This window comes from Phyllostomus discolor, chromosome 1 (assembly GCF_004126475.2).
Source record: "Phyllostomus discolor isolate MPI-MPIP mPhyDis1 chromosome 1, mPhyDis1.pri.v3, whole genome shotgun sequence".
Lineage (NCBI taxonomy): Eukaryota > Metazoa > Chordata > Mammalia > Chiroptera > Phyllostomidae > Phyllostomus > Phyllostomus discolor.
In genome coordinates this window covers 49,720,891-49,747,968 of record NC_040903.2, presented here as the reverse complement: position 1 = coordinate 49,747,968, position 27,078 = coordinate 49,720,891, and the positions used below count along the sequence as shown (strand labels likewise).

Sequence of the window (27,078 nt, the reverse complement as noted above, 5' to 3'; positions counted from 1 at the left end):
AGTGCCAAAATTCCATGGTTATCTGTGGGGAAGTGTGCCCTCTCCTCTTTGTGCTATCATCTGGTAGAGGTACCTAAAGCAGTGTTGCATCTGCTTTTGTTGTCTTATAGACCTGAGTGGAAGAGCTCCTTCCATTTTTTATTCACAGACCTCTTTCTCTCTCTCGGATTCAGACATGGATTGTTGCTATAACTATCTTTTCATATTTATCCGTTCATTTTATAAACGGGGCTAAGTGTTAAAGAGTGCTTACTTTAAAACCTAAACAGAAATGAACTAGAGAGGACTGAAATGGGTTATAAATTATTTAAGTCAGCCCAGGAGTCATTTCGCAACAGGTTTCACGGGTATATTCTTGACCCGTGAAAGCAGCCGCCATTCTCAGTTCTTTACTCCAGTGCCCCACCGTTATCGTAACTCGGCTACTTTCTCTGATAATCTCTGGGCATCTCTCTGCTTCTGTCTCAAATACCAGGCTACAGGTTCTCTTCCCACACCTCCAAGTCGAAGTCCACAGAAAGAAATTGATTGGTTAAGCTAATTACCATTGGTCCTGTATGGACATTCGTGTCAGGACATCTCAAGAGCCACTAATCCATCTTTGAATCAGCAGTGGTCACAAAGTAATGTCATGTGGTCCCAGAAGGGATCTATGAGAGTGACAGGCACTCTCGGGCATGAATTTCCTCCACGAGGAAATGAGAATTCCTGTACACAGTGAGTCAGAGAAACACCGAATGGTTTCAGTGTTTTAAATGTGTTGGAGCTTTCTCTATGGTTAGTGGATGTGCGATTTTGGTAAATGTTCCATGTGCATCAAGCTTCCTCTATTTCCAACTAAGGGCTAACCTTTGCTTTGAAATGTCTAAGTTCCCTTCTGACATTGAGTGTGTGATTAGAAGCAAAAGTAAGCAACCGGTGAACAGTTAGCTCAAGTTATTATTTTTCTTCCAGTTAATTTCCTCCTGATTTTTCAAAATTTAACAACTATTGCTTCTAGTTGAAAAAAGAAAGAAAAAACAAAAACATTTGTATTCCCTTGCGAAGTTCCGTGTTCTTCTCACCGACGTGTGGAGACGCAGGCCGCTGCTGTCCCGCGGTGTTCCAGCAGCCCGCGAGCCCTGGCCGGGGCCCACCGGCCCTGAAACGGGTTCACAGCCGCCTCTGCAACGGCCGGGGGGCGGGGCCCGCCGCGGCGTGCTGACGTCAGAGAGGGCTGCTACGCCGCCGGTCAGCCGCGGCGCTGACGCCGGTAGTCGCTGTGTGCTTGGAGCGGGGCCTGGGCAGCGGCGGCGTCGTAGGAGCTCGCGCTGCGTCCGCCTGCTCCGGGGCGGGGGCTGCGGCAGCGAAGCCCCCTCCCCGGGGAGGCGGGGCTGGGGGAGCTCCCCGGTTGGGGAGCGGCGACGGCTGGGGAGGATGCATCAGAAGCTGCTGAAGAGCGCGCATTACATCGAGCTGGGCAGTTACCAGTACTGGCCGGTCCTGGTGCCCCGCGGCATTCGTCTGTACACTTACGAGCAGATCCCCGTGTCCCTCAAGGACAATCCGTACATCACCGACGGCTACCGGGCTTACCTGCCCTCCAGGCTGTGCATCAAAAGGTACAGTCTGGCCGCCTCCGCGGGGCGCGCCCGAGAGACGCGCTGACGGCCTCGCCTCCTCACCTACCCCGTTTTTGTCTGGTCTCTCCGCTGCTTTCCCCGCTGTTTTCCTTGACCATCCTTTTCATCCCTTTCTGCCACCTCTCCTCTCTCGTTATCTTCCCTCCTCCGCCGCCGGAATAATAATGATAACTATTATCTTGATTACCAACTCTCCTTTGGCGCTTTGCTGTTGACAGAGGGCTTTTACATCTTTTATTCCTTTTGGTGCCTGCTGGGATTTACGTTGGACCCCTCACTGACAGTGTTTGGGCCGCACTTGCCCCTAAGCTTTATTTTTAGAGCAACCCTATAGAAATTCGGGCCTTTGGGATCAGATAAATGCCTGTATAATAAGAAACAAGTTCACATTGCCATGTATATATGTGTATATTTAGAAACCCCTGACTGATTCATTCGGTAGGTACTATGGAGCTCTTGTTGTGGGTCAGGGACTTTAACCAGGTGGTGCAGAGAACAGCAGACAGGGTTCCTGTTTCATGACGCTCCTAAGGTCCAGCCTGAGTGACACACATTAAAAAGATAATTACACTATTACATAATAACCATTGTGAAAAAAACGCTGTGTAGGAAAAGCACGTTAGCAAAGAGAGCCTATAAAGGACACTGTCCTAGAGCACTATAGAAGCAACTCTGAATTTCCCCATCATCTAAATCTTTGAAACCAAAAGTACCTTGAAAGCCTGGGTTTTAAAAAAAATGGAAAAGTTAATTCTTAGGAGAGCTAAATTAATTTTTAACAATTTCTGTTAAAATTCACTGTATGTACTTAAATACTCGATCCCACTTCAAGAGAATTAATACAGATGTTGGCTAGCTCCAGGTCTTTATAGAGACAAACCCCAGTGCTGAAATGTGGGCTGTTGAATAGCTCAGGCAGCAACCACACGTCTGATCCTTGCTCTTTTCAGCATGGTCTTTACCTACTTCTTATGCCCCATCTTGAAAGTAGTATTTCCAAGACTCACAGTCACAAGGTAACATCACTGTCCATCCCTTCTTGACTTTAATGGGTAGCACACCAGACTTCACAGTTTGAATTGAGTGATTTTTTCCTCCCTAATGCCTCCCATGCATAAGTTGCTACACAAGAAATCAGAGCTGGGTCCTGCTGTGTGTGTAAATCTCCACAAGGATGGAATAGGTGGTGAGTTGCCTTAAATATTTTATAGCCACCTAGCAGTGGTCTTCTGCATTCTGATATTAGATTCCAAACATTCTAGATGGAGAAGTGAAATCTAGTGCTTTAGCTCTTAGGCTGCTGAGTCAAAAACTACTTGGCTATCCCGATCTGCCACTTAACAGCTGTGGGACCTTGAACAAAAATTAACCTCTCTGATCCTTATTTTCCCTATTTGCAAAAGTGAGGATGATCACAATACCTACTTCAGTAAGTACAATAATGTGGGTTAAATGAGATTGTATATGTAAAACCCTACACAGGCCTCAATGCACAACAGATCATACTTTATCATCATGATTGTTGAGTTCAAAGATGAACAGATGATGATGGAGATGATTATTGATTTTGAAGCTGAACAGAATCTGTGCCTGGTTACTCATAGAATAAGAGTATGTCTTCTACTGGGGATATTCTTCTAAGTGCTCTTCCCTCCAGCTTGGTCTTCCAAGTTTCAGCTGTCACCCTCTCTTTTAGCTCTCAGGCATGACCAGGACAGATTTTCGAAATGAGAAGTATTGTGTCACAACTGTTCTGCCAATACTCTGTTACTTGGAAGGAACATGCCAAGCTTGTGTCTCTCAGTTCAGTTAATCAGGTTACACTGAGTTTCACAAAATGAGAAGTTCCAAAGCAATAGGCAGAGTATAGTATTAATTGTCAACACAGACCTGTAGCTACATGTATTCTCTCACATTCCTGCATCCTATCCCTCCCCAACACACACAATATAAGTAGTCTTTATACCTGATGCTTGTAAAGAATAAAGCCTGAAATTCATGACACAGATTCACTTTATTCTTGGTGGTGGTTCGGTCGTATGAGACCCCGCTGGTTTTGATGTGGGAAAAAGAGAGCCATGGTCACCACTGTCCATTCACAGTATGTGTTAACGCTTACTGATAAGGATTCAGAATCAGTGAAAGTCAAAGACCTTAGTTTAGAAAGATTATATTTTGCAAGAAAATGCAAGCAAGGGTATTTTAATTTTTTGTCATGATATCACCTTTCAATAAATAATCAGATGAGTTCTATCCCCAGCAGAAGAAACATTTCACAGAATTAAGGAAGGAGCTGGGAGGGACTTGCAGCAACATCTAATCCCAGCTTCCTTGTTTTATAGACGAAGAACCTGAAGCCACAGAGGTTCAGTGACTTGCTCATGACCACAGAGCTAATTTGTTACCGAGGAGGTGAAGGGACTGCAGGGCCTTCGACCTGTGGTCGGGCTGGTACACCAGCCACCAGTGCTGCCAGAACTACTTAAACCAGTTGGTCAGCATTTTGAAAGACAGCAAGTAGTACCGATATTAAAAGTAACCAACCTATTGTTCCTAAAATGAACGTGCCACCTGGGAAATGGTGTGGTTTCAAAACAATCATAGCTGAGTTGTTCAGCATGCCTGTCTTAAAGGTATTTCCAGTGAATCAGTTTGTATTCATTCTCCTTCTCTCAAGTCCAGTTAATTTTGTATTTGCATTTAGTGAATACTAAAAAGGTATTTTAACTTTGTGCCTAACACTTAGAAGGTGTTCAGAGATTTATTATTTGAACATCGAAGTATGCTGGCTAATACCAGTTTTAATCTGCACACTTATTTCTGCAGACATTTAGGATTGAATTTAAACAAGGCACTGTGCTTGGAACAGTGGTATCACAAAGATGGGTGGTGCCAGCCATCAGGGAGTTAATAGACTGGCAGTGACATGGAATTTATCCATGAATAACTATTATGTGAGAAAGAAAATGGTCAATATGGTAATACAGGTGAGCACCAAATAAACCTCTAAGATCCTAAGATTGGTTGTGAAGAAACTTAGAGAGAGATTAATCAGACTAAATGGTGTATCAGATTTAGAAAGGCTCTTACGGTTAAGGGCTTAAAGTAACAAGTGTTGGGTAACCCAGAAAAATTGGCCCTACCCTTTTAAATGCTGACAGTGAGTGAGCCACTTTGACTCTGAACTGCATGGTTTTTTCTGTTTGTTTTCCAGTTTGTTCATTTTATCTAATGAGACAGTCAACATCTGGAGTCACCTGCTGGGTTTCTTTCTCTTCTTCACACTGGGAATATATGACATGACATCTGTGTTACCTTCGGCAAGTGCCTCCAGAGAGGATTTTGTAATTTGTTCTATTTGTCTTTTCTGCTTCCAGGTAAGTCATTTCACAAACACTCTTACTGGAAAAGAGACCTTGAGTCAGAGAAGCTTGGGCAGGTGACCTTACTTCATACCCACCACTTGCTTTAAAAGCTCCAAAGTAGCACATAGGTTAGCTTACTTGCTATTATAGTATAAACACAAAAAGTATGTTTTATGAAAGTGTATTTGGATGTTATTATTGGAGCATATTTGAAATCTAGTAAGTTTTAAAGATTGAGAACATTTCTTTGGCTCCTTTTCTCCTTCCCTTTTTAGACATCTCTCCTTTAAGATTAATACAAACGCAGGAATCTGTGATTGTACTATGTTTTCACTAAAGTAGGATACTAGTGTCTGCTTAAAACTTGTTGAGGATTTCTCATCTTTTTCCTATTTGTATGTGTGATTTTTGTATTTTCTGTTTCCATACCATCGTAGCTGTAATGTCTTGTTTTGCTGGTATTGACCTCTTCTGTTCCTTTAACATTAATTTCCTTTGGTCCTTTTACATTTGCCTGATTTCAAACCCTACTTCACTTTCTCCTCCTACCTCTTATATTTGTTAGTTTTTTAGCATTTTTCTTCAAAAGTCTATAATAGTATTAAATACAGCCTTTAGAAGTTGTATTAATAGTTTTCAAAATGATAATTGTAAAAAAGAAAACATGTGGACCAAAATCCTGTTGACATTATGTTTTAAAAAATTTCACAAAGTACAGAAAATCATAAAAATGAAAAGAAAATGGTGTCATCCCAGGTCCTCCAAACATAGGCCAGCACCCCCTGCAGTTAACCTGTTACTACTCAATTTGCAAGGTGAATCTGTAAGCAGGCTGCACAGATGTTGCTTTTGTTATGTGTGATTTAATTTCAGACCTTCACCTTTTGACTCAAAACTTTGGAATTAAATGATTAAGAAACATATCAGAAATATCCCTCCCCCCAACACCTTTTTTTTAGAATTCTAGTTTCTAGAACATTTTAAAGTTCTTTGAGAGAAAGAATACTCTGTATTTTTACATTATTAGAAAACTAACTTTTAAGTATTTTTTAAAGTATTCTTTCTCATGTTTAATTCTTGTCCTGATTGAAACCTAAATATCTCTTAGAATCCATCACTAGTTTTAAAATGAATCAATTACTCCATAGTTAAAATTTTAGATATACCTTAACACAGACCGAGGTGCTCTCAATAATCATTAATGAGCAAAACTAGTTTTTACTCTCCTCTTAGTTATGTGGATATTACCTGCTTTGAGAATCTCACATGTTTTCTACCCCTAGGGCCTGCCCTTTATCCTTTTAGTGCCTAGCCTCAGCTGATGTTAGTTTGGAGAATAACTACTAATTTTCATATGTTGTCTAAATAAACAATGCATTACAAAATTATAAAGATGAAATGATTACAAAACTGTCAATAAAGAAGCACCTGAAGTATTACAGTGATCTGCCCAAGATTATTCAACAGCACAATAAAATCCTGGTCTCCTAACTGGCAGTACGATGATCTTTTTGTTACTATAAAACTTGCTAAAGACAAGTAAGTACATCGTCCCACTTGAAAATATCATTTCTGTTATTTTTATGAAATTATACGTATCACTTGTTCACCCAGGTCTCACAGATTCTTTGAATCAGCAGGTAGCATGGTAAACCATAAATAATGTGTGTTAATATTGATTTACATTTAATTTTTAAAACATAATATTTTTTCTCTTTTCACTTTTACTCGTTTTATACACTCAGTGCTTTCCCCTGAACCAAATTAATAGGGTGCATTCTGAATAATAGAATGTGATTTCAGGGGCTCTGAACTTTCCCAGAGGTCTTTCTGTGTTACAGTAGCATCTGAGAGCGTCTTTACTTAGATCCAGTTCATTTACATTCAGTTCCACAACATTTTTAAATGCCTCCTATCTAAATCCAGGCACTAAGCTAGACATCAGGAATACCACGCTGAACAAAACCAACCTGGCATAAAGATCAGGTTGCTCAGGAGGAGGGCAGAAGGGAGAGTGAGGCAGGGCATTTAAGTAGAAAAAATAGTTTTTATAAAGGCCCAGAAGCAAGAGACAGCTTAGCACTTTCTGGACTTACAGTCATCGGACTTTGTGGTCAGATCCTGGGGGAGAGAATTGAGAAGGATGAGGTTGGAGAGGTAGGCAGGAGCCAGAGATACCTGGCTGTTGTGCCAAGGAGTTCAGACGTGGGATGTCCCACTATCTGTCTACCCTGATGGAGTGAGACATTTTACAGAAGAAAACAAACATACTCAGTGTGCCAGATCACTTTTCAGTCAGTTTTTTAAAGGAAACTAACAATAACACATCCCTTTAAAAGAGGACATACTGTATTTTTCCATGTATAATACGCACTTTTTCACCCAAATTTTTTAGGGGAAAGTAAGGATGTGCATTATACATGGGTATTATAATTCCCTGTATAATGTGAATAAAACTGTGGGTGCGTATTATACAAGGCAAAATACAGCACTAAGTGTAGGTTAACCTAAAACTAAAAATTCAGTGTTCTCTATTAATACTATGTATTATACTTTCTCTTCAATACTGTAGTGCTTCCTCTTTTATTGCCCACAAAGCAATTAGCTTTATCGTTGTTTTTTATTACCACTATAAGGTATACCCATGAAAAACATCAAGCAAACATAAATGTATATGGAAGAAAGTGAAAGTCACTTGAAATTCCACTTCCCAGAGGTAACCACATTTGAAATTTGGGTTAAAAGTCCTCCAGACATTCTGTGTGCACAGCCTGCCGCCTGCCCGCCTGCCCACCTGTGTACCCGTGTCCAGGCTGTGCTCATCTCTGCGTGCCGTGTTGTCAGTAAACATTGTGACAATGAGGTCTTTCCCTTTCAGTGAGAATATACTTTGATACTTTTCTGGATTGACTGTGTTTGATCTCAAGGATAATCTGACAAAACATATAACCAGGCTTCTAGAATTATGTTTAGTTGGGCCAGTAAACTGACTTGTAACTTAGCCAAAGCCATAGATGAATAAGGATTTTAGACTGGATGAAGGACCGAGATTGTGGCAAGGTGCATTGTTTTGAATACTGATATTGATGCTATGGGGCCAAGTAGGTTTAATGACCCAATTATGGAACAGCTAGATGACCATTTATCTGCCTCAGCAGTTGCTTACAAATATTTATCAGTTTGACCTACTTCATACTGTTTATCTGCCCTGTCGTCTCCACCCCCACTGTCACTGGCCTAGCGTGGGCTCTGGTCAGTGCGCCCCAGGGCTCCCTCTGTAGCCTCGTCTCTCAGCCTCTCTGTAAGGGGCACTTACCATCTTCAGTAGTATCATGACTAGCCCGTAATATTGAAGTTGAAACCTCTTGATGTTTGTAACTTTTCATCATTGTGTCATGGAGAAGGCCATATGACACTGCTTAATGGTTCTGTTTCTCAACACGTTGCTTTCCTGTGAACCTCCCGGTGACCACGTGCACATCCTTGTTTATATCCTTGAGGAATGTCAGATCAGCCTTTTACCATTCAGGTCAGGTGTGTCCACCCACGGCTCCCACCTCCCAGATTCACACACCCACAGAGCCAGTGCCCTCCCCCGTTTCCTCGTTGTGCTCTGCACTGACTTTTCCTGTAGGACTCCTTACGTCACTTGTTCACTTGTTTCAGGGAAAACTGTCTGAGAGTAAAGGTTTCATCCTTGTATTCCCAGTGCGTGACACACAGCAGGGATTTAATGTCTGGAAGGAGTTCAGCCATAGAAATTTTAGCTGTTTTCAGAGCAGCCCATTGAATCAGATTAGTTTGCTCTCAGTTTGACAATTATATAAACAAAAGTCATACTTTTTCTTGGATACAACAAAGTAAACTACACAATGAAATCTCATACAGACATGAAAAATCTTAAATGACAAAAGCAGACTTCAGAACAGAATGTTTAAAGTAATTCCATTTGATTAATCTCAGAACAGTGTATTGGTATTGTTTGTGCGTGTACATTTATATATTATACGTCTTTGATATACTCATTGAAAAACCTGAAAGGACGTAACTGGTATGAGTGGCTACCTTTGGGGAATAGATTTGAACAGGAGGGGTTTACTTTTTAACCTCATACAGTTCTGTTCTTTGACTTCTTTTAAGGACATATGTTACTTATATAATAAATCCTTTTTTGCAAAGAAAACTCATTCATGGATCAAAATAAACCTCAGTGGATATTTTTATCCACTGAGGTTTTAAAACACATTGCATAATTTTTCTACTATTGTGCTATTTATTTTAAATTTTTATATTATAAGATAGCTATCATCTTAAATGTTTTCCTTCATGTGATCGCTATCCCCGTGTCACCCACGAGGGAACGGAGGCCTGGAGAGGTGGTGTGGCTCGCCCGGCTCCGAGGCCCGGGCTGAGCCCAGGTGTGTCTGACTGGAGAGCCGAGCCCGACCTAACCACTTCCTGAACATCGCACACGAGTTCGTTTAATGTCTTTGTGTTTCACTTTAACTTTTTGTTTCACTTTCAGTTGTTTTTGTTTTGTTTGCCATAGGTCTGTATGCTTTGCTCTGTGGGCTATCATCTTTTTTCCTGCCATCGATCAGAAAAAACCTGTCGAAGATGGATGGCATTAGATTACGCAGGAATTTCTATTGGAATACTGGGCTGCTACGTCTCTGGGGTATTTTATGCATTTTATTGTAATAATGTAAGTAATTTAAAACATTTTTCATTCTACCTTTCATATAGGTCCGGGTCTTCTCGCCATTGTTCCTTTGAAATTCTGAATAAGCACATAATTAACTTACAGAAGAATACAGAAGTTTTTTGTGTAGACTTTGTTGCTACACAATCATAGAAAACTATCAACATAGCAGCAGTATAAAAAAACTAGCACAGGAAAAAAAATCATAAATTTGGTTTGAATGTAAGAGCTTGTATTATAGCCACTTACAAGGAAGCCATTTGCTCTTGAGGCCTAATTAGTTTGGAACCTAAGTATATAATTAAATATATATGCAATTAACTTATTATAAATTGATTTTACTTTAGTAGTAGAATTTATGTCCTGCTCAGCCTTCAAACCTGTTAGTTTTGCATAAAACTGTTTGTTTTTAAAAAATTTAGAGGGACTATGCCAACTAGGGGTGTAGTGAGTACAGTCACATAGTATTTAAATTGTTTCTGCTTGTCTTATTCTGCATTTCTCTGAAGCTTGTTTTCTGCTTATGTCTTTAGAAACATACCAGATAATCAGAGAGATCAGGTACTTTTTGTAAATCTGTTCAGAAAAACTAGAAGTCAGGATAGATTAAAGAGAAAATAGAACTGCTAAAGGTGATACAGTCCATGATCATTTACAGGGAAAATGTTCTTCCCTCTGGTATGTAATATTTTCCAAATATTCACTTGTTATAGTGGTTCTTTACCTTTTAGGGAACATAGGCTGCTTTGAGAATGAGATTGCACACTATGGACCCATCAAGGCATATGTACATCCGAGTACAAAGTAACCAAACAATTTCACATGTGATTTCAGGAAGCTAATAGCCCCACAGAAGTCCCTGGAGTCCAGGTTAAGAAATCTGTCCATGAGATGCTAACTTCTGTGCTTCAAAACCGGGTTTCAACTGCTCATTTAGAGACCTAAATGCTCTAATAGCTCTTCAAACCTAACATAATTTTAAATAAACATTCTTTCATGCCCCCATTTTTTCCTCCAACACACATGTCCATACATCCCACATTTAGATCATTTTGTTCATTTTCTGCATAAATAGAAGGTATGTGTGTAGCCTATCATAGTAGAAACAGTCAAGCCATCCTCTGCTGCTCTCTGACACATCCAGTCAGCCAATAAGACTTTGTTTCAAAAATGCCTCCCAAATGTGGTGCCCACATCCATCTTCCTTGTTCAACAAGAACCCAAGCTCCTATTCACTTGTCGAGTCAGTTATCCTTATATCTTCCAGCTGACTTCCTGTCAGTCTCATTCTTTTCTACATTGATGTCAGAGTTCTATTTCTAATAAGTCGATTTGAAAGCAGCCAGGTCACCCCATTTGTAAAGAACTCTATTCCCCCGGTGCCGATGTGGTCAAGTTCCAAATACTTAGCCTGCCGGGACACCTGCCTTTCGGCCTCCCTTCTCAAACTCCCCTGCCGCATGTGGCTGCGTGTGCTGGCTATGTTGTTTTTCCCTTGAGAGCTTCCCCCTCCCACAAAATCTTATATATTCTTCAAGACCCAGCTTAAATGTCATCTCCGTTGCGAGACATTTTTTAGCTACTGTAAGTAACACTGATTGCTCCCTCTTCTGTGGTTCTGCACCATTCTGTTGATACTGCAGTTACGTACTCAGACTATAATCCCTTGTTTCCATGTTTGCCCCTCCCACAGCCTGTGAGCACGCCCACTGAGCAAGTCCATGTCATAGTCATCTTTGTTTCTGCGGGACATAAATTGTCCCTAGCATATCATAGGTCCTCAGATCATGTTTCACATGATAAATGTGATCTCTTAACCAGCTCACTTTGAAATTTGTTTGTCATCCTGAGAAACCTAAAACAGTTGTGTAGAACATGCATGTTTTTAAGAAAGGGAGGTGATCATGTTCAAGGAAAATGCCAAGTAAATAGTTTGGAATGTGTAATGTGGAAGCCAAAATCACTTTTCCCTTCCCTTATTAACAACAACTAAAACTCGATTGCCTTCCGTTGCAGTACTGGCGTCAGGTGTACTTGGTCACGGTGCTGGCCATGATCCTGGCCGTGTTCTTCGCGCAGATCCATCCCAATTACCTCACCCAGCAGTGGCAGAGGCTCCGTTCTATCATCTTCTGTTCTGTTTCGGGATATGGAGTGATTCCTACTCTTCACTGGGTTTGGCTCAATGGAGGGCTGGGCGCTCCTATTGTACAGGTAGGTTCAATGCAGTCCATATTTTTCCCATGTTTTTGCGTCCTTTCAATTTTATTCCTTTAGGGTAAAGTAGTATTAGGCCAAGTGGATGGGTCTTTGTCATTTGAGAGCATGTCTATAATATGTTGATGCCATAATTTTTATGCCTATACAGATAAGCATACCTTGCAGGAACCTAAATAAAGTCTACCTACCATTTTTTTCTGAGGTGGCTTTCTGTGAAGTAATACATTCTTAATTCTCTTTCTCTTACCCCAAGCATGTAAGTGCCTGAGTCCTTACCTGTGGAGGATGACTCGCACTTTTCTAGCTTTGTCAGCTGAGGCGAGGATACCACCAGTGGTAACTCCAGTACAGAAGTAGGAGTAGTCGGTGTTGAGTGTGTGTGTGTGTGTGTGTGTGTGTGTGTGTGTGTAGAGGAGGAAGAGTTGGGAACGATTTTTCTCTTGGACCTGTTGAGTTTGAGGTACCTGTGGGATACCTGTGGGATATATAAGTAGAGACAGTTTATAACATTTAGGTTAGAGTTTGAGACGAGTCATTAAGATTTGAAAATCATTACTGTATTGGTAGCTGTAGCATGGAAGCATATTTGACCCAGCAAAGAGAATATATTGAGAAATAGGAGCTATTAGAGTTAGAGATGATGGGGACATAGTTGGAATTCACTAGGAAGAATCTCAGTGATAACTGCTGAATATTCTTGAAAATAAGATTAGAAATCCAATATTTTTTTAGAGATCCATAAAGAAATGCTTTAAGTATGCACTAGAGAGTAAAGTTGAGAATTTTTAACATAAGTAAACATGCCCCAAAATCTAGCAGAAATCACACTTTCTGCAGTAGGAACGTCCTCTGGAATATGGGAATTAAAATAACATGTATTAAAAAGAATCAGATTTTTTTTTTAGATGTGGTAGGCTTACATATACTTGCATGAAGTTGGCAACAGCATGATGGAAAACATTTGGATATAAAACTAAAAAGAGAAAGTTCTATGATGTAGTGAATTGAGAGATATAATCTGTCCACTTTGCCAACTTGAGGACAAGTGTGATGCTTTCTTCCTAAGACTAGGAAATAGGAAGAGCCCTGGCTGGCGTGCCTTGGTTGTTTGGAGCATCATCCTATAGACCAAAATGTCATGAATTCGATTCCCAGTCAGGGCACATACCTATGTTGTGGGTTCAGTCCCTAATCAGAGCTCGTAGTGGAGGCAGCCACTCAGTGTTTCTCACATTGATGTTTCTCTCCCTGTCTCTCTCTCCCTCCTCCTTCCTTTTCTCTAAAATCAATAAGCATGTCCTCAGGTAAGAATTTAAAAAAAAAAAGAAATAGAAAGATGAGACAATAGTGATGAGGAACTTCAGTGATCCTGCTATTCATGAAAACATTATTTTCTGACAATATGATTTCCTGAAAATAAGTAAAGAAAATGGAATAGGGAGCTGCCACTCGAGTTTAATTCTAACCAGAAATTAATAACTGTTGACATAGAAGTGACCAAAATTTCGGGATTAAGTGACACATTCCTTTTAAGTTTATAACAACAAAAAAAAACTAGACCCATTAAGGCAGTGTACATTAGAGAGCTCAGAAAAAAATGGGAACTCTCCCATGTGCAGAAATCTTAAAGCAGAAATATGGCATAGGAAGGTAGTGGTTCTCAGAGATGGAACCCCAACAAGCTCACAGATCATTCCAGGGGAGAAGTGAAGGAACACTTCCAGAGAAATTTCAAAGGATTTTAAAAGGTGGAAATAAATGCACTTAACCAAAGAAAAGTTCCAGAAGGGCTAATTCTGAGAGGTAGGTTGGAGTTGTGTTCTAGAATGTTTGAGAAATCTAGGTTGGTTATTCTAAGAATCTGGAATGTAGAGAGGGCCATGATAATTCTTGGGTATTTGAAGAGGGAAGAAAAGTAACTTGTCTTTATTTCTTAAGTGACTTATTGGTAAATTGGTTTACATCCAGAATTAGGAACTATACATACAAATTATAGGTGGCTAATTTTCTCTAGGGCAAGGAAAAGCTTTCCAGTAGAGCTGTGAGATGGACTGGTTCACAGTAGTATTCAACAAGTCCACTTTCCTGGGAGGGTGGCACAGATTTCATTATTGGGCCGTACCTCGGGCCTTCCTAGCTACAAGTCCCTGGTCTTCGGGCTCTTTGCTTATTCGTCTGGTAACTCCATCCTCTAAGCTCTCCATCCATATACCTATATTGTAGACGGGGCTGTAGATTGTAGCATCTTCTGCCTTGTTAAGGCTCTGTCTCCTTTAGTATGCTAACTTTGGGGCATGCTCTGTGTTCCACTCTTGTGCAGGATTAGGAATGAGATTTCTATTATTGGAGACTATCTGAAAAAGCAATTCAGATTTAACAGACTTAATTGCAATCTACCTATGAGTTCCATCTGTAAATCAGATTCACAGTAAATTGGAATTTCAGTCCCAGTAGGAAGATCTGTGAACAGCATGCTTTCGCTTTTCAGGACTTTGCACCCCGTGTGGTTGTGATGTATGTGATCGCTCTTCTGGCTTTCCTGTTCTATGTTTCCAAAGTTCCAGAGCGCTACTTTCCAGGTAGGTACTGCTTTCACACTGATTTCATAACTTTCTTCTAAATACATGGTTGATGTATAAACTTAGATTTGGGTTTTTTTCAACATTATTGATTATGGAAGAGCTCTCCTATTCTCAGATGTTACCTAAAATTTTAACTTTCAAAGGTTTCACCAATTTTTCCTTTCACCCTTACAGTGTGAGTTGGGTCCAGTAGGTGTGGTTACCATTTCACAATTTCGAACTAGTGACAAGTCTTCTGACTCCCAGCCACTGTTTTTTGTGGAGCACTAATCATCAATTACCATTTATTTCTTTATATACCAACTTAGTCTTAAAAATTAATTTGTAGATGCAGAGACATGTAAAATTACAAATAAGAAGAGAACAATGAATAGAAGCCAGGGTCGGGATCACTTCACAATCTGTCCATAATGAGGTTCTATAAAACAGGTAAAGGCTACTTGGGTTCAGATCCCACATGGACACTCAGTAGCTGCATAAACTAAACATGTTACTTAGGCTTTCTTGCTCGTTTCCTCATCTGATACCTGGAGATTATACTTTCTTTCATGGGGTTATTGTGAGGATTAGATTTAGCACATTTCCTCACAAGTAGTAAGCACTCAGCCCTGGCTGACGTAGCTCAGTGGATTGAGCGTGGGCTGTGAACCAAAGTATCACAGGTTCGATTCCCAGTCAGGGCACATGCCTGGGTTGCAGGCCATGGCCCCCAGCAACCGCACATTGATGTTTCTCTCGTTCTCTTTCTCCGTTCCTTCCCTCTCTAAAAATAAATAAATAAAATCTTTTTAAAAAAGTAATAAGCACTCAGTAAATGTTAGCAATTATTGTAATGATGTCGCTCAACCTCAGTCCCATAAACGAAATCTGTGGTTTAATAAGGTGCGGGGTGATGCAAGTCCAGGTGAGCTTTGGCTGAGTCAAGAATGACAGAGCACTTCAAAGCAGTGAGTTGTCAGTGTAGGGTCGCAAGTAGGGGAGCAGTTTAATTCTAACTTCAGACTGCAGCTCTTTCCCCTGGGTTGAGAATCACTTCCGCAGTGAACTGAAGACAGGACTGTGCTGCTCCTCACATGTGTAGGGGAAAAAGAAAGGATGCGAAACCCTGATCTGGAGAATGAATAGACAGGAGAGCCTCAGGCATTCCTCTGTGCACTCGGTTTTTACCACTGAGTTTCCGTAAGACTGGAATACAGAGAACCTGGGTGTTGTAAACAGGAGGATTTGGGAACATAATTAGGACATATCCCTGATTTGAAGGCCACCCATATTCCCCAAGACAGGGCTGGAATTTCCCTCAGCAGACAGTTCTGGTAAAACATTTTTGTACCACGTTATAATAATTCTTTTAAAAAATTGTTTCCTCTTCATCACAGACGTGTAGAAAATTAAACCATGAAAGTTCTCTGGCATTTTTAGGCTTTAAAATACTCAGGAGTTCCCAGTTGTCTAATATAGGCCACTTATAAAAGGTCAAATGCTATGTAACTTAACATTTCTGCAAGGTCAACTTGATATAAAATGTGCCTGAGGTACCTTTGAGCAGTGCAGGTAGGGAGACCATGATAAAAGTGATCATCCCAGATGTTCATAAATAAACAGCTTTGAAACCTTGTCCAACTGGTCCTCATTTATGACCTGACTAAAGAGAAGCGTGCGCATTGGTGGTGAAATGGTGGGTGAATACCATAAAATCCAAAAACTTAAACCTAAGAACTTACTTTTCAACTCAGGTTAAAATTTTAACACTACATAAACATCACAAAGGCATCGATGACTCCGGGCATCTCCCAGGTGTCCATGGACAGAATTTAATAGATCTGTGGAGCCTGTGTTACAGTATAGTCAGTTCTCTTTTTAATCCTCTGTATTCTAGTTTCTTTTTTTAAATGAACCTGTGGGCTTGATTAGACTGTCAAAGAGGTCCATGACACAAAAAAGGGCTAAGACCCTTACCAAGAGAATTCTGTTGACTTATACTTTAAAATCTACATAGTATACTGGTTTACATTACATTACCATAGGAACACCTATGGTAAGAAAGTTATTTCCACTTAAATTTCTATAGTTCTGTATTTTGTTTTTGAAGAAGCATCCTACATGTTTATTTAATCTCCTTGGAATTTAACCTTTAATCACAAAGAGAAACAATTCTCCTAAATTGTATATGAAGTAACCAACCTTAAATAACCTATCACTAATTACATTTTGCAGATTATTCCATCAGTCTGATAACTCAAAGTTCAGATTTGAGTGTTCTCTTTACACGCCTGCTTGAAATAAACAGTGCTCATAGCAGACTTACAGCCAAACACAAAAATGTGTGCACTTCATATCAGCTCCATGGTGTGTAGCATGGATTTCCTCTGCTTCTCGCATGGAATGTCCTTTATTCACCAGATATAAATTGAGACATGGGAGGTTAAAGGTCAAATTCCTGAAATTAACCAAGTTAGATTTTTTAAAACACATTTGGAATAGTATTTCTAAAATTCACCAGTGTACCTTATGAATAAAACCTTAAAATTAGACTCAAATATGAATTTATCCTTTCTTAAAAAACATTTGGCTCTGAATTAATCTACAGCCAGCCTTCATGTGTTCCGAGACTACCAGAATCTTTCTGTTGCTGAGCTGTATTTCCAAGGCCAAAAATAAAAATTTATTTCAATTCTAATGTCAAAATGTTACAATCAACATTCTTTCCCTCTGCCTTCCTTTCCAGGACAACTAAACTACCTCGGTTCAAGCCACCAAATATGGCACATCCTGGCAGTGGTGATGTTGTACTGGTGGCACCAGTCCACAGTGTATGTCATGCAGTACAGACACAGCAAGCCTTGTCCAGACTATGTTTCTCCCTTGTGAATTCAGGTATGGCCACCTGGTGTGTTCAGTTGTTAAGCAATATGTAACGGGGAGTTGTATACCCCAATATTTCTAAGAGCCCCTTAGTTTTTCCTTTTTCCTGTTTAATATCTCATGAGTGATGCTTTATAAAACTGGAAAAGTACACTTCTGGATCTGTAATAGTAACTGCTTTATAGGCCCTTAAAACTACTAATTTGCCGCTTCTCCAGAAAGTAAAAATTAGTTGGCATTCACAAGAAATATCTGAATACCAGTGAATGTGAAACTAGTGTAGAAATAGTAATCATTTCACTTAACACCAGCTTAATTTCCTTAGGAAGGGCTCACCTCCATTATAAAATGGAGTCATCCTATGTGATTCCTTTAACTGAAAGTATTTTAGTAGATGATCAAGTTCAAGTGCCTAATCAAGGCGAGGGTTGCAATAGCCTATGCTTAACACGAGCTAGGATAGTGATTTCAGATCACTAGCCTTTAACTACATGATTTGTGAGAAACTGGCACATAAGATACTTTCTTTAGTTGTGGGTTCTCTTCTCCCTAGGAACGTGGATTTTTTAGTTTGCTAGAACAAAAACTGTAAACCTCTTCTTTAAGTTGAAAGAGGTGTTGAGTTGAGGAAAGAACTTGCATTACCATTTCCCATCAGATAAGAATTCATTAAAAACTGAGTACGTGATCAGGTGACAAATTCTATAGCCTGATAACAATTAGCCATTTAAGCTTTTCAATTTCAAATAATAATCTTTAGTCCATGTAATAATTGAACTCTTGTCAGCGGATTGCAGATTTGCGGTTCCACACCCCTGCTGCAGCAGAGCTCGCCCCTCTCTGAATTTGCAGTCCTGACTGCCCTGATGGTGGGGTTCCCAGCTATATGGGTGCTACTTCCAAGGCCACAGAGTCCAGATGGCCCAGTCTTGACCCTGCAATGAACCTTAAGCCTTAGAACAAAGTCATGCAGATGCCCCATTCGATGGCGTATTATTCACCTGTGCTCTGAAACATTAAATTGGCATTTTATCATATATACCCATTGATAGGTCTCAATGCCCTATCTTAAAACATAACACTCTTGTTCTTTGGTCTTTTTCATATGCCTAAATTAAATCCCTTAAAGCAGTCACTTATGAAAACATGTTATTTACTGGAATAGAAAATACTACCCAAGTTTCTTAATGGGTTAACACAAGCTGCTTTAAATATTGGTGTATCTTGAGGACCTTGGAATTACTAAATATCGGAAGTGTTGATTGACCATGAAAGCTTATTCCCAAAATGCCATTTGTACATATGATACTAGGAATGTTAACTTTAATGTGCCTCAGTTTATGCATCTATAAAATTTTGTATATTTTTCAGTGTAGCGTTTTTGGGAATATAAACCCCCCCATGCACGAGCATGGTACCTCAGCAAGGAAAGTTTTCCCCACTAGGGCCAGGGACACACCGTTCTCATGATGGAACACTGCTGTGGAGATGGCTGCTTTATCTCATAGGGCCTGGTTTGATTCGGGGGCAGAATAGAAGATTTTGATGTAACGATGATATATTTTCCTTGTAACATCCCTTACTGGGTACATGATATTATTGCTTTAAAAGACACTTTGTCATTTTGGCCAAACAATGACTCTTTACAACTAATTTAAAAATGAAGGAAGACGAAGTCTAGTTATGTTAGGTCTGGCACCACTTTTGTTATAAAATCTTCTCAAAAACATATTGAACATTAAGGTTTATTTTAATTTTTAAAAATATTCCCTTTTTTGGTCAGTGTATGAGTTATTTAGTACTTGTCATCTGAATAGATAAAAAGCATAATGTGTTTAAGACTGTTTTTTGAATTGAAAAGGTCAGGAGAATTAGACCATGTAAACATTTCATTTTCTCATGAAAGTGTCAAATATTCTTAAGAGAGCCATCCTTTCTCATTCTTATCTTTACTATGATGTATTTATTGTAATGTAGGGAATGAATGAATGTGGATTGCTGTCAACTATAAACACTTCTGTATATCAGCATTTATTGACCACCTACTGTGTGCACATCACTACTGGCAAAATTTTTAAGACATTGTTAACATTAAAGAATAACTATTTAAAAATTGCCTACAAATCTGAGCCAGTAATAATGTATACTTAAGTTATTTTTGTTTTACTAATTAAAATTGGATGAAAAGTACACTATTCAGCTACACTGCTAAAAAGATTGGTTTTAATTTTACGAATATGTAAACTATAGAAGCTCTTTACTGAAGGACTTTACATTTTAAAATTATCCATCGCTGTTTTAAATTGTCTGTAGAGATTTATAAGGTTGTAGTTAACTCAGTTAAGAGACAATTATCTTTCTATATAAAGGCATTTTTAAATAGCAAAATAGTGCTTGTCGTCTTTGTCATTCAACTGAGTGCAATTCACAAGCTGCATGGCAAAATGTTATTATGTAAATAAACTGGTTTACTAAATATATAAAGTGCCACTTGTCATTCTTTATAATACATAACAGCTTCAAAATCGTATTTTAGAACCAGGAATGAAGATTCAGGGACTACATGTCACACCTTACGCCATCCCACCTGGACAAAGTAACCCATTTGAAGACTGATTGACTGGCATAAGGCTGTACAACTCTCCATTTGGCAGGTACCTACCGAGAGATATCCTTTGCCCTATATTAAATGTCAAGGGGCAAAGCCTGCACTTCCGGATTTCTGCCAGCTACTGAGCTGAGTAGGTCCATGTCCACCCAAAATCATCGTTCCAGGTACTTCCCCTCCTGCCACAATATGTGAAGAGTCAGCTCAGCTGTTAGAGGAGGGGCAGAAGTGTCTTCTACATGCATTAGCACAAATGTGCTTATATTGAAAAGAGGCACAGAAGCAATTCAAATTCTGTACCCTACTTTGAGTAGGGAGATAAGGATCCAAAACTTAAATGTCCTTTTAGAGAATGTTCTCCAAAGGGAAAAGGAGTAGCAGTAGGGGTCTCTTGTGAAATGTAACACTTTCATCTTTAGAGGGCAGGACTGATAGCCACCAAGGACGTAGTCCTGCTCTGTAAATCTGGGATCAGAAACACTACAGAACACAGTAACTTCCACAGCACTGAGCATCTGAAACAAAAGTGAACTATCTAAATGTGCAACAAATAACACTCAAAAACTCATGCCTCCGATATGAGAATATTAGCTGTACTTACATAGGAGGCTGCAGCTGGACTTCCTTTAAGGGATTAGCTATTCAACATAAATAGCTGCAGTCGAAGCATGTGTGTGTGTGTGTCTAAAGAAGTTAACTGGAACTGAATTTGAATGGTGGTCTGCTCCACACGGTTTTTTTAATATAACTTCTGATTTGTGATATTTTGTTCCTTTGTACCACTTGTTAAAAAAACACTAAACCCTTATTTTCCCACATAACTTTAGATAAATGTTACTACTTCAACAACAAAAAAGTTCATAACAAACAAGATGAATCTTTCCACAAGCCACCAATCTAAAGACACCAGTTTGTGGAATAATACATAACATTATAGGTATTGTGACTTTGACCCCTAACCTGGTCCAGCAATCCAATGAACAGGTTTTCTCTTTATCTTGCAAAAGCATCTTTTCTGACATAATCAAGGTTTACAATATTTTATTTAACCAGATTTTAAGTTTTTAAAGAGTTTAAAAATTTATACATAATGCAAAAACTATGCCAAACACTCAAAACTTACTTCAGAGTTTTATGTTTTTGCTTTACCTTTATCGTAAGTTGTCAGTAATTGTAGTCCTGAACAAACTGTGCTATTAAGCATTTTTACTGCAAAAATGCTAGGTCGAAATGGGTTTTCTTCCTTGGATCTAAACTGTGAGCTCCTCTCAGAACAGAGATCTAATCCTGTTCATTTTCTCTTCCACCAGCTGGTACTGAATCGGTGCTTAATGTCTGTGGTATGAGGGAAAGAACTGAAGTTTACAACCAAAATTTTTAATACGACAAAAAATGAAAAACTCCAAAGTCACTGATTATAAAGAATATGCAATTCATTTGGGATTTATTGCATTTAAAGAAAGCAGATTATTAAAACAGGTATGATAAATACAGTAAGAAAATAACTTTACATTTCAAACAACACAAAGTGAATGGGGGACAGCATTCATCCAATAGGAATAAGCAATGTCAAGGCAAAGTAGTAAAATCAGTTAGTGCTTAAGTAGATATAGGAAGAAAAAAAGCAACTGGTTCTACCTCAGAACAGTTTCCCACCTATATTTGAATTGAAGTTACTTAGAAAGTACATTTTATAACAATTAGAAATATAATAAAGATGTAAATCAGGCTTATTAAAAGTTAAAGTTTATTTGCTTAGTGGTACATAAAAGGCTTCAGAAAATTCAAGTTTAACAGAAAATGGAAGTGTAATCAAAGAAAGTGCACTTAAAGCTGTTTGCCAGCAATTAAAAAGCAGTTTACTATTACCACACTGCTTACTATTAGATGACTTTCAATCACAAAGAGTATAATAATAAAAACAATTCTTTCAAAAGTAGCGCAAGTTTTTAAATAAAAATAACCCTAAATGATGGCCCTTTGCGTTTTCACCTGTCTACCATATTCTTTTAGTGGCTTCTGTAAACCCTCTGTAGGAGTGAAAGTTCTTTTCATAATGATTGTGGGTGCAATTCTATTTAAGCTAAAAATTCACATTAACTCCCCCGAAGAGAGATGTGGCAGGTGTGTGTATGTGTGTGTGCATACATTTATCTTAATATATAAACACCAGTGTGTATAAGTTTTCAAATAAACTCATTTCTGTTACTCTCACAGTAAATACACCATCTCATTCTCACAGTAGATTTGTCTGCTCAATAGTGAACCTAAAATGAATAATTTTGCTTAAAAAAAGGTGTAATGAACATTCTACATATATTAAAATAAATGTACCCACACTCCTCAGGACTAGTGATAGTCATACACATGTACCTTCTAGCAATGCTTATATGCAGTACCAAACCTAAAATAAGCAGAGTAGCTGAATAGTGAGAAAACCACCCTGCCTGAGGAACATCAAAGCAGAAGAGTGGGCTCACCTTAGTCTTTTCCTCCAGCAAGATGAGGACAACAGCCTATCACACTGTTAAACAACAAACAGGGGAGAGCAAAAAGGTGCTTTTATCTACAGTCCTGAATATCATCATCGCTGTGCCCACACGCGCACACACACAGGGGAGGGGCGGGCGGTGGAACATTTACACCATGTCCCTGACGGATACTTTTGAATAAATATTCTAGTCAGTTAAAATTTCATGCAGCCTACAACCTTTCCTCCTCCACTTAATATGTATTTCCAAGCAACTTCTGTGTCTCAACAGATACATTCTTCAATGCCATAAAAGTTAATCTTTAAAATTAACATTTTGCTGAAGTGACACTACTAAAATAATTAAGCAAATGGTCCACTTCTATAGATTACTCAAAATCAACAAGCATGATTAAAGCTGTTAGGGCAAAAAACAATAACTTTGGCCTCAGATTTTTGCTAGCTTCATATTTAACTTCCCTTAGTGATGTTCAAGTATTACAGGTTTAGAGTTACAACTATTTAACATGCTAGAGAAGCACAGAGGACACTTAATTAATAGTAGGGAAATAATTTCTATTCACCCTTCCTTCCTCAAACAAGAATTGGACCATCCTGTTTTAGAGCCAAACTTTCACTGGGTGCTGTTAAACTTTTCCACATGCCTTTGGAGCGTTATTCTCATAATTCTCTTAAGGGAATGTTGGGACATCGGCTGCACAGAGTCACCTACACGCTAACAGAAGTGGGAGGAGATGACTGAGGACAGAGAGCGGTCCTGACCCCACACTGCTTGGGAAAATGCCCCTACCTCAGCACACGGGAATCTCCCCACTTCCATCCCATGGTGTCCCCCACTGAATCCTAAGTGTTTCCTCTGAGCTATAATCTGAAAAGAGGGAAGTCACTGGGCTGTGACATAAGAAACTTAAGAATGTAAGTATTTTAAACAATGTCAAAGCTGTTTCCTTAGAATGTACCCAACATTACAAGCCAAAGTGTCTGTCAGTGTCTAAGTCATTAAAAAATATTCAGTGTATTGATGAAAAGAAAATGTAAGCAAGGCCTGGTGTCAGAGTCTAGCTATTTCATGCTTACATCCTACGGAGACCGCACTAACTCACCCACCAGCCCTTCTAAATAGAAAATTCATGAGGTCTAGCAGAGACCAAGGCCAAGGACTAAAATAGTCAAAGAAGCATACTATGCACATCAACCAACAGATTATCATTAAAAAAAACAATTCTTCTGTTTGATACAAACCTACTTGGTAGTTCATGAGTTTACTATATGTAATCATCAAGTCTTCACTTTTAAAAGAAAGTATCCCTTGAATCTACTTTGTGAAGATTTTTAAAACATCTACTTAAGCATTTGCATTAGCAGTATTAATCAACCTGAGAGTCAGAAAAAAAAAAAAAAGACAACACGTGCAAACACACTATTTGCCTTTGGCACAGGACCAGTCGTGGGTACAGTCGGGCTCTAAGAGTGTAACTCGGAAGCAGTAACGTCATGCTTGGTCTGCCTCTGCTAGCTCTGATTCACACATTGCTTCCCTGTTTGTCCACAAATTTGTTTGTTTTAAAACAGAAAAGAGAAGCAATAAAAAAAAATGAATATATGGTATAGTTACACATACCTTGCTTCTTTCCAAGTTCAGAACTGTGAAAACAAGCACATAGCTCATCCCCATTGGGACACTATAATTAAGGGATTCTATCAGTAATATGATTACTCATAAAACACATTTTAATTGGGTTCAAAGAGAATTAATTTAAAATATAGCAATCAAGGAGAGTGCCAATTGATAAGAGTTTCCACCCTTTTCATAAATAACCTTTAACAGTTCTAGAAACTTCTAAGTGTTAATTTGATAGGGAAAGACAATTATAGGGAAGGACAGTTATTTTAAGTGTATTATAACTTAAAATACTTGAAGACAGAAGCACAGATACTATATTCACATTCATATATATAATTTCTATCTCATTAGACAATTTCTATAAAAATCTCAAGTTTCTAATTAGGATTTGTGATATAAAAAAAAAAGGCAATTTGATAGCTGGGTTCTTTTCACTAAAGACACAGTCAACCAGCAGAGTTAACTAACACACGAGTCCCTCATCATCTCACACTTACAGCCGTCGTCAAGATCTCGTTCGTCAGTGCCAGTGCCGAGGTACTTGCGGCAGGAGCTGAGAGCCCTGCATGTAAGGCTTGTGGCTTTCACTGCTCTGTGCACTTCATTAACACTACTCCGCCCTCCAAACCTAACTGAAAAACTGTCGCTCGTGACTTCGGGAATATATTTGGTGAAGGTGGTAATTTAATAAAGTACATTATTAAATGCAACATGATTTTACATTGTAAACATCTGAAAAACTCAGGGTTTCAGCTACATATTTTTTTTCCTGAAATAAAAATTCTGTATAACCCTTGTCCTCACTCCCAGTTTTTCAATAAACTACTTTGTTAGGGACATGATAGTGTAAGTTTTGAGGAAGAAGCTATTCAAAAGCTGAATACTAAATATTCCTCAAGTATTGTTTTTTTTTTTTCTTTTTGTTCTAGGCTTCTATGTAGATATTCCATATTAATGGCACTTGTTTTTAAAAATAAAAGTTTCAGGCACAATAATTACTTCTGGCTCTGCTTTGTAGAGAAAGGTATAAGGACTAAAATCTCTGCATTCTCCAGATTGTAACTTTCTGATTCTTTATGAGAATAAAGTTGTTTTACTGTGTGGAAATTAGAAGAGATCTTTAAAAAGCCCACAAGTGCAAACTGTATTTGTACAGATAACCTCAGCTTTAATGCTGGCTTCTGGAATGAGCCTAGGGCATGCACCTAAAAGTGACATTCTAGTATAAAAATAACTCAGCTTCCCAGTCCCTCTTCAGCGGCTAAAAAACAGGAAACAAGCCACATGCTTTCCCTGGATGCCTGTGCTCTCATCAAGCCCGTAGCTGAAACCCTGGGTCAGAGCTTCCAGTTCTGCTCCCTCTCTTCCTGTGGAAGAGACACCGAGTCACTACCCTGTAGAGATACTTCCTTTTTCTATTTGGTTTATTTAAAAATCACCTATTCTGATTGACCTGTAAGAATGAATTATATAAAGGGCTATACAAATCAATTTTCTTTCAAATTCATAAAACTATTCATACTTTTTTGAAACAGGGGTTAACACCAAGTCCATCAGAAGTATCTACTGTTTAGAAGGAAATGGAGCAGCACCAAATGGGTCTAATTCAACTGACTGGGACTGTTGGGACTGAGGTGAAGTAATGCTTTGCACCACAAGTTCTGTAAAGGGGACGGCACCAAAATCATCCATTTTCAACGCATCTGCACTATGGAATGACCCATGGAGTGAATTGGGTCTTTGCCGCCCAGGCAGCACGGGATTATGGTCTGTGCGGAGGTCACTGAGGCCCTGATGTGGAGGGTGCCACGGCAGATCTGGGGGGTGGAAGGGCTTGGCCCCAAAGGGGTCCAACAGACTCTCCTCGGGAGGCAGGACATTCCCTCTGTCTTTCCCATCAGTCAGCGTAACACTGATGTTCTCCTTGGAGTCTGAGATGGTTAAAAATTCATTGCTGCTTTGAGAGTCTCGGCGGCCCACCTTTTTGTGCCTGCGGGCCCTCTCTGGAGTGCGGTAGGTGGGCTTCATGGTCTTCTTTGTGCTGGTCGGCGTGCCGTGGTGCCGCTTCCCGTTACTCTTGGACAAATCCTGTTTGGTGCGCCTTTGGCGCGAAGACAGTTTCTGTAAGCTACGCTGCTTAACTTTTTGCTGCTGACTCCCAGTTATTTCCTCAAAGGGCACAAGCCCAAAAATGTCCTCATGGATGTCACTTTTACTTGTGGATGTGGGAAAGGGCTGAAATGGAGTGCAGCCAAATATATCTATACTTTTGGGACAACCTGGGAGAGTCTGCGCTTCAGGCCCCACTGCATGGCCGTCTTGTATGTTCACCTTTTTGCTAAAGGGGGCCTTTGTGAATACATCAAATTCCTCTTGCTCCAGTCCCACACTAGGAAAATAGGTCTGTTGAGAGAGGTTCTTTTCATTTTCTCTTTGTTGGGGCTGTTCAGCACGCACTGCAAAGAAGGGGACGGCGCCAAACACGTCAAACTCGTCTTTGGGGGTCTGCACTGCAGCATCACAGGGTAGCTGGGTTGGGCTGATGAGCGTTACATTAGGATCCTGGACTGGCCCATTGCCAGATTTGGCTCTGTAGGCAGGGCTCCCATCACTGTACTTGGTTTTGGCCTGTTCATACTCAGAATCAGAGCTGTGTTTCTCCTCCTCTTCCTCATCTTCAGAGTCCATGAGGAGGGGCCTATGACCCAGATTTTCTGGTTCAGTATCATCATCATTGAAATCTCCCTGTTCTCCCTGAAGAATTTCTTCATCCTCTTGCTCTTCCTCTTCACTGCTCTTAGGAGAAGGGGGATCTGATTCAAAATCACTTTCAGATTCATCATTTCCCTTCAGCACTTGACCCTGTAGTGATGAATTCACTGAGTTTTTCTTTCCAGCCCGGTGGTCTTTAGATAATGGACTTGTCTTTCTATCCTTGACAGGGATTGTAGAGCTGTTTTCTTCATCCATGGATGAATGTTCAATTTTCTTTTCAGGAGAAC

General features: G+C 39.5%; 2 protein-coding genes across 5 annotated transcripts in view; one reads left to right on the top strand and one right to left on the bottom strand.

Moving 5' to 3' along the window:
- Positions 1-1,214: 1,214 nt before the first annotated feature.
- PAQR3 (progestin and adipoQ receptor family member 3) lies at positions 1,215-25,746 on the top strand. 3 transcript variants are annotated; one of them, XR_004902433.1, is made up of 8 exons: positions 1,232-1,601; positions 4,837-4,999; positions 9,537-9,692; positions 11,706-11,903; positions 14,398-14,488; positions 17,217-17,365; positions 19,890-20,007; positions 25,612-25,746. XR_004902433.1 is itself a non-coding variant. In XM_036022559.1 (7 exons), exons 1-6 carry the CDS (start codon positions 1,417-1,419, stop codon positions 17,357-17,359), a joined length of 936 nt encoding a protein of 311 aa, XP_035878452.1. In that variant the 5' UTR covers positions 1,233-1,416; the 3' UTR covers positions 17,360-17,365; positions 25,612-25,741. The 3 variants fall into 3 exon arrangements, 2 of the variants coding, with proteins under 2 accessions (XP_028363452.1, XP_035878452.1); XM_036022559.1 differs by lacking the exon at positions 19,890-20,007 and having other exon boundaries at positions 1,233-1,601; positions 25,612-25,741; XM_028507651.2 differs by lacking the exons at positions 19,890-20,007; positions 25,612-25,746 and having other exon boundaries at positions 1,215-1,601; positions 17,217-19,833.
- The window catches only part of BMP2K (BMP2 inducible kinase), a 124,629-nt gene continuing 118,927 nt past the window's right edge, over positions 21,377-27,078 (bottom strand). For both annotated transcript variants that reach the window (XM_028507648.2, XM_028507650.2), the window contains one exon: positions 21,377-27,078. In XM_028507648.2, coding sequence (XP_028363449.1) covers positions 25,640-27,078 — 1,439 coding nt within the window. In that variant the 3' untranslated portion in view covers positions 21,377-25,639.

Excerpts from the sequence above, each read along its gene's own strand:
- PAQR3 (XM_036022559.1), top strand. The coding sequence starts at position 1,417 with ATGCATCAGAAGCTGCTGAAGAGCGCGCATTACATCGAGCTGGGCAGT. Across the intron at positions 11,904-14,397 it reads TGGGCGCTCCTATTGTACAG|GACTTTGCACCCCGTGTGGT; the intron begins GTAGGTTCAATG and ends TTCGCTTTTCAG. Across the intron at positions 14,489-17,216 it reads TCCAGAGCGCTACTTTCCAG|GACAACTAAACTACCTCGGT; the intron begins GTAGGTACTGCT and ends CTTCCTTTCCAG.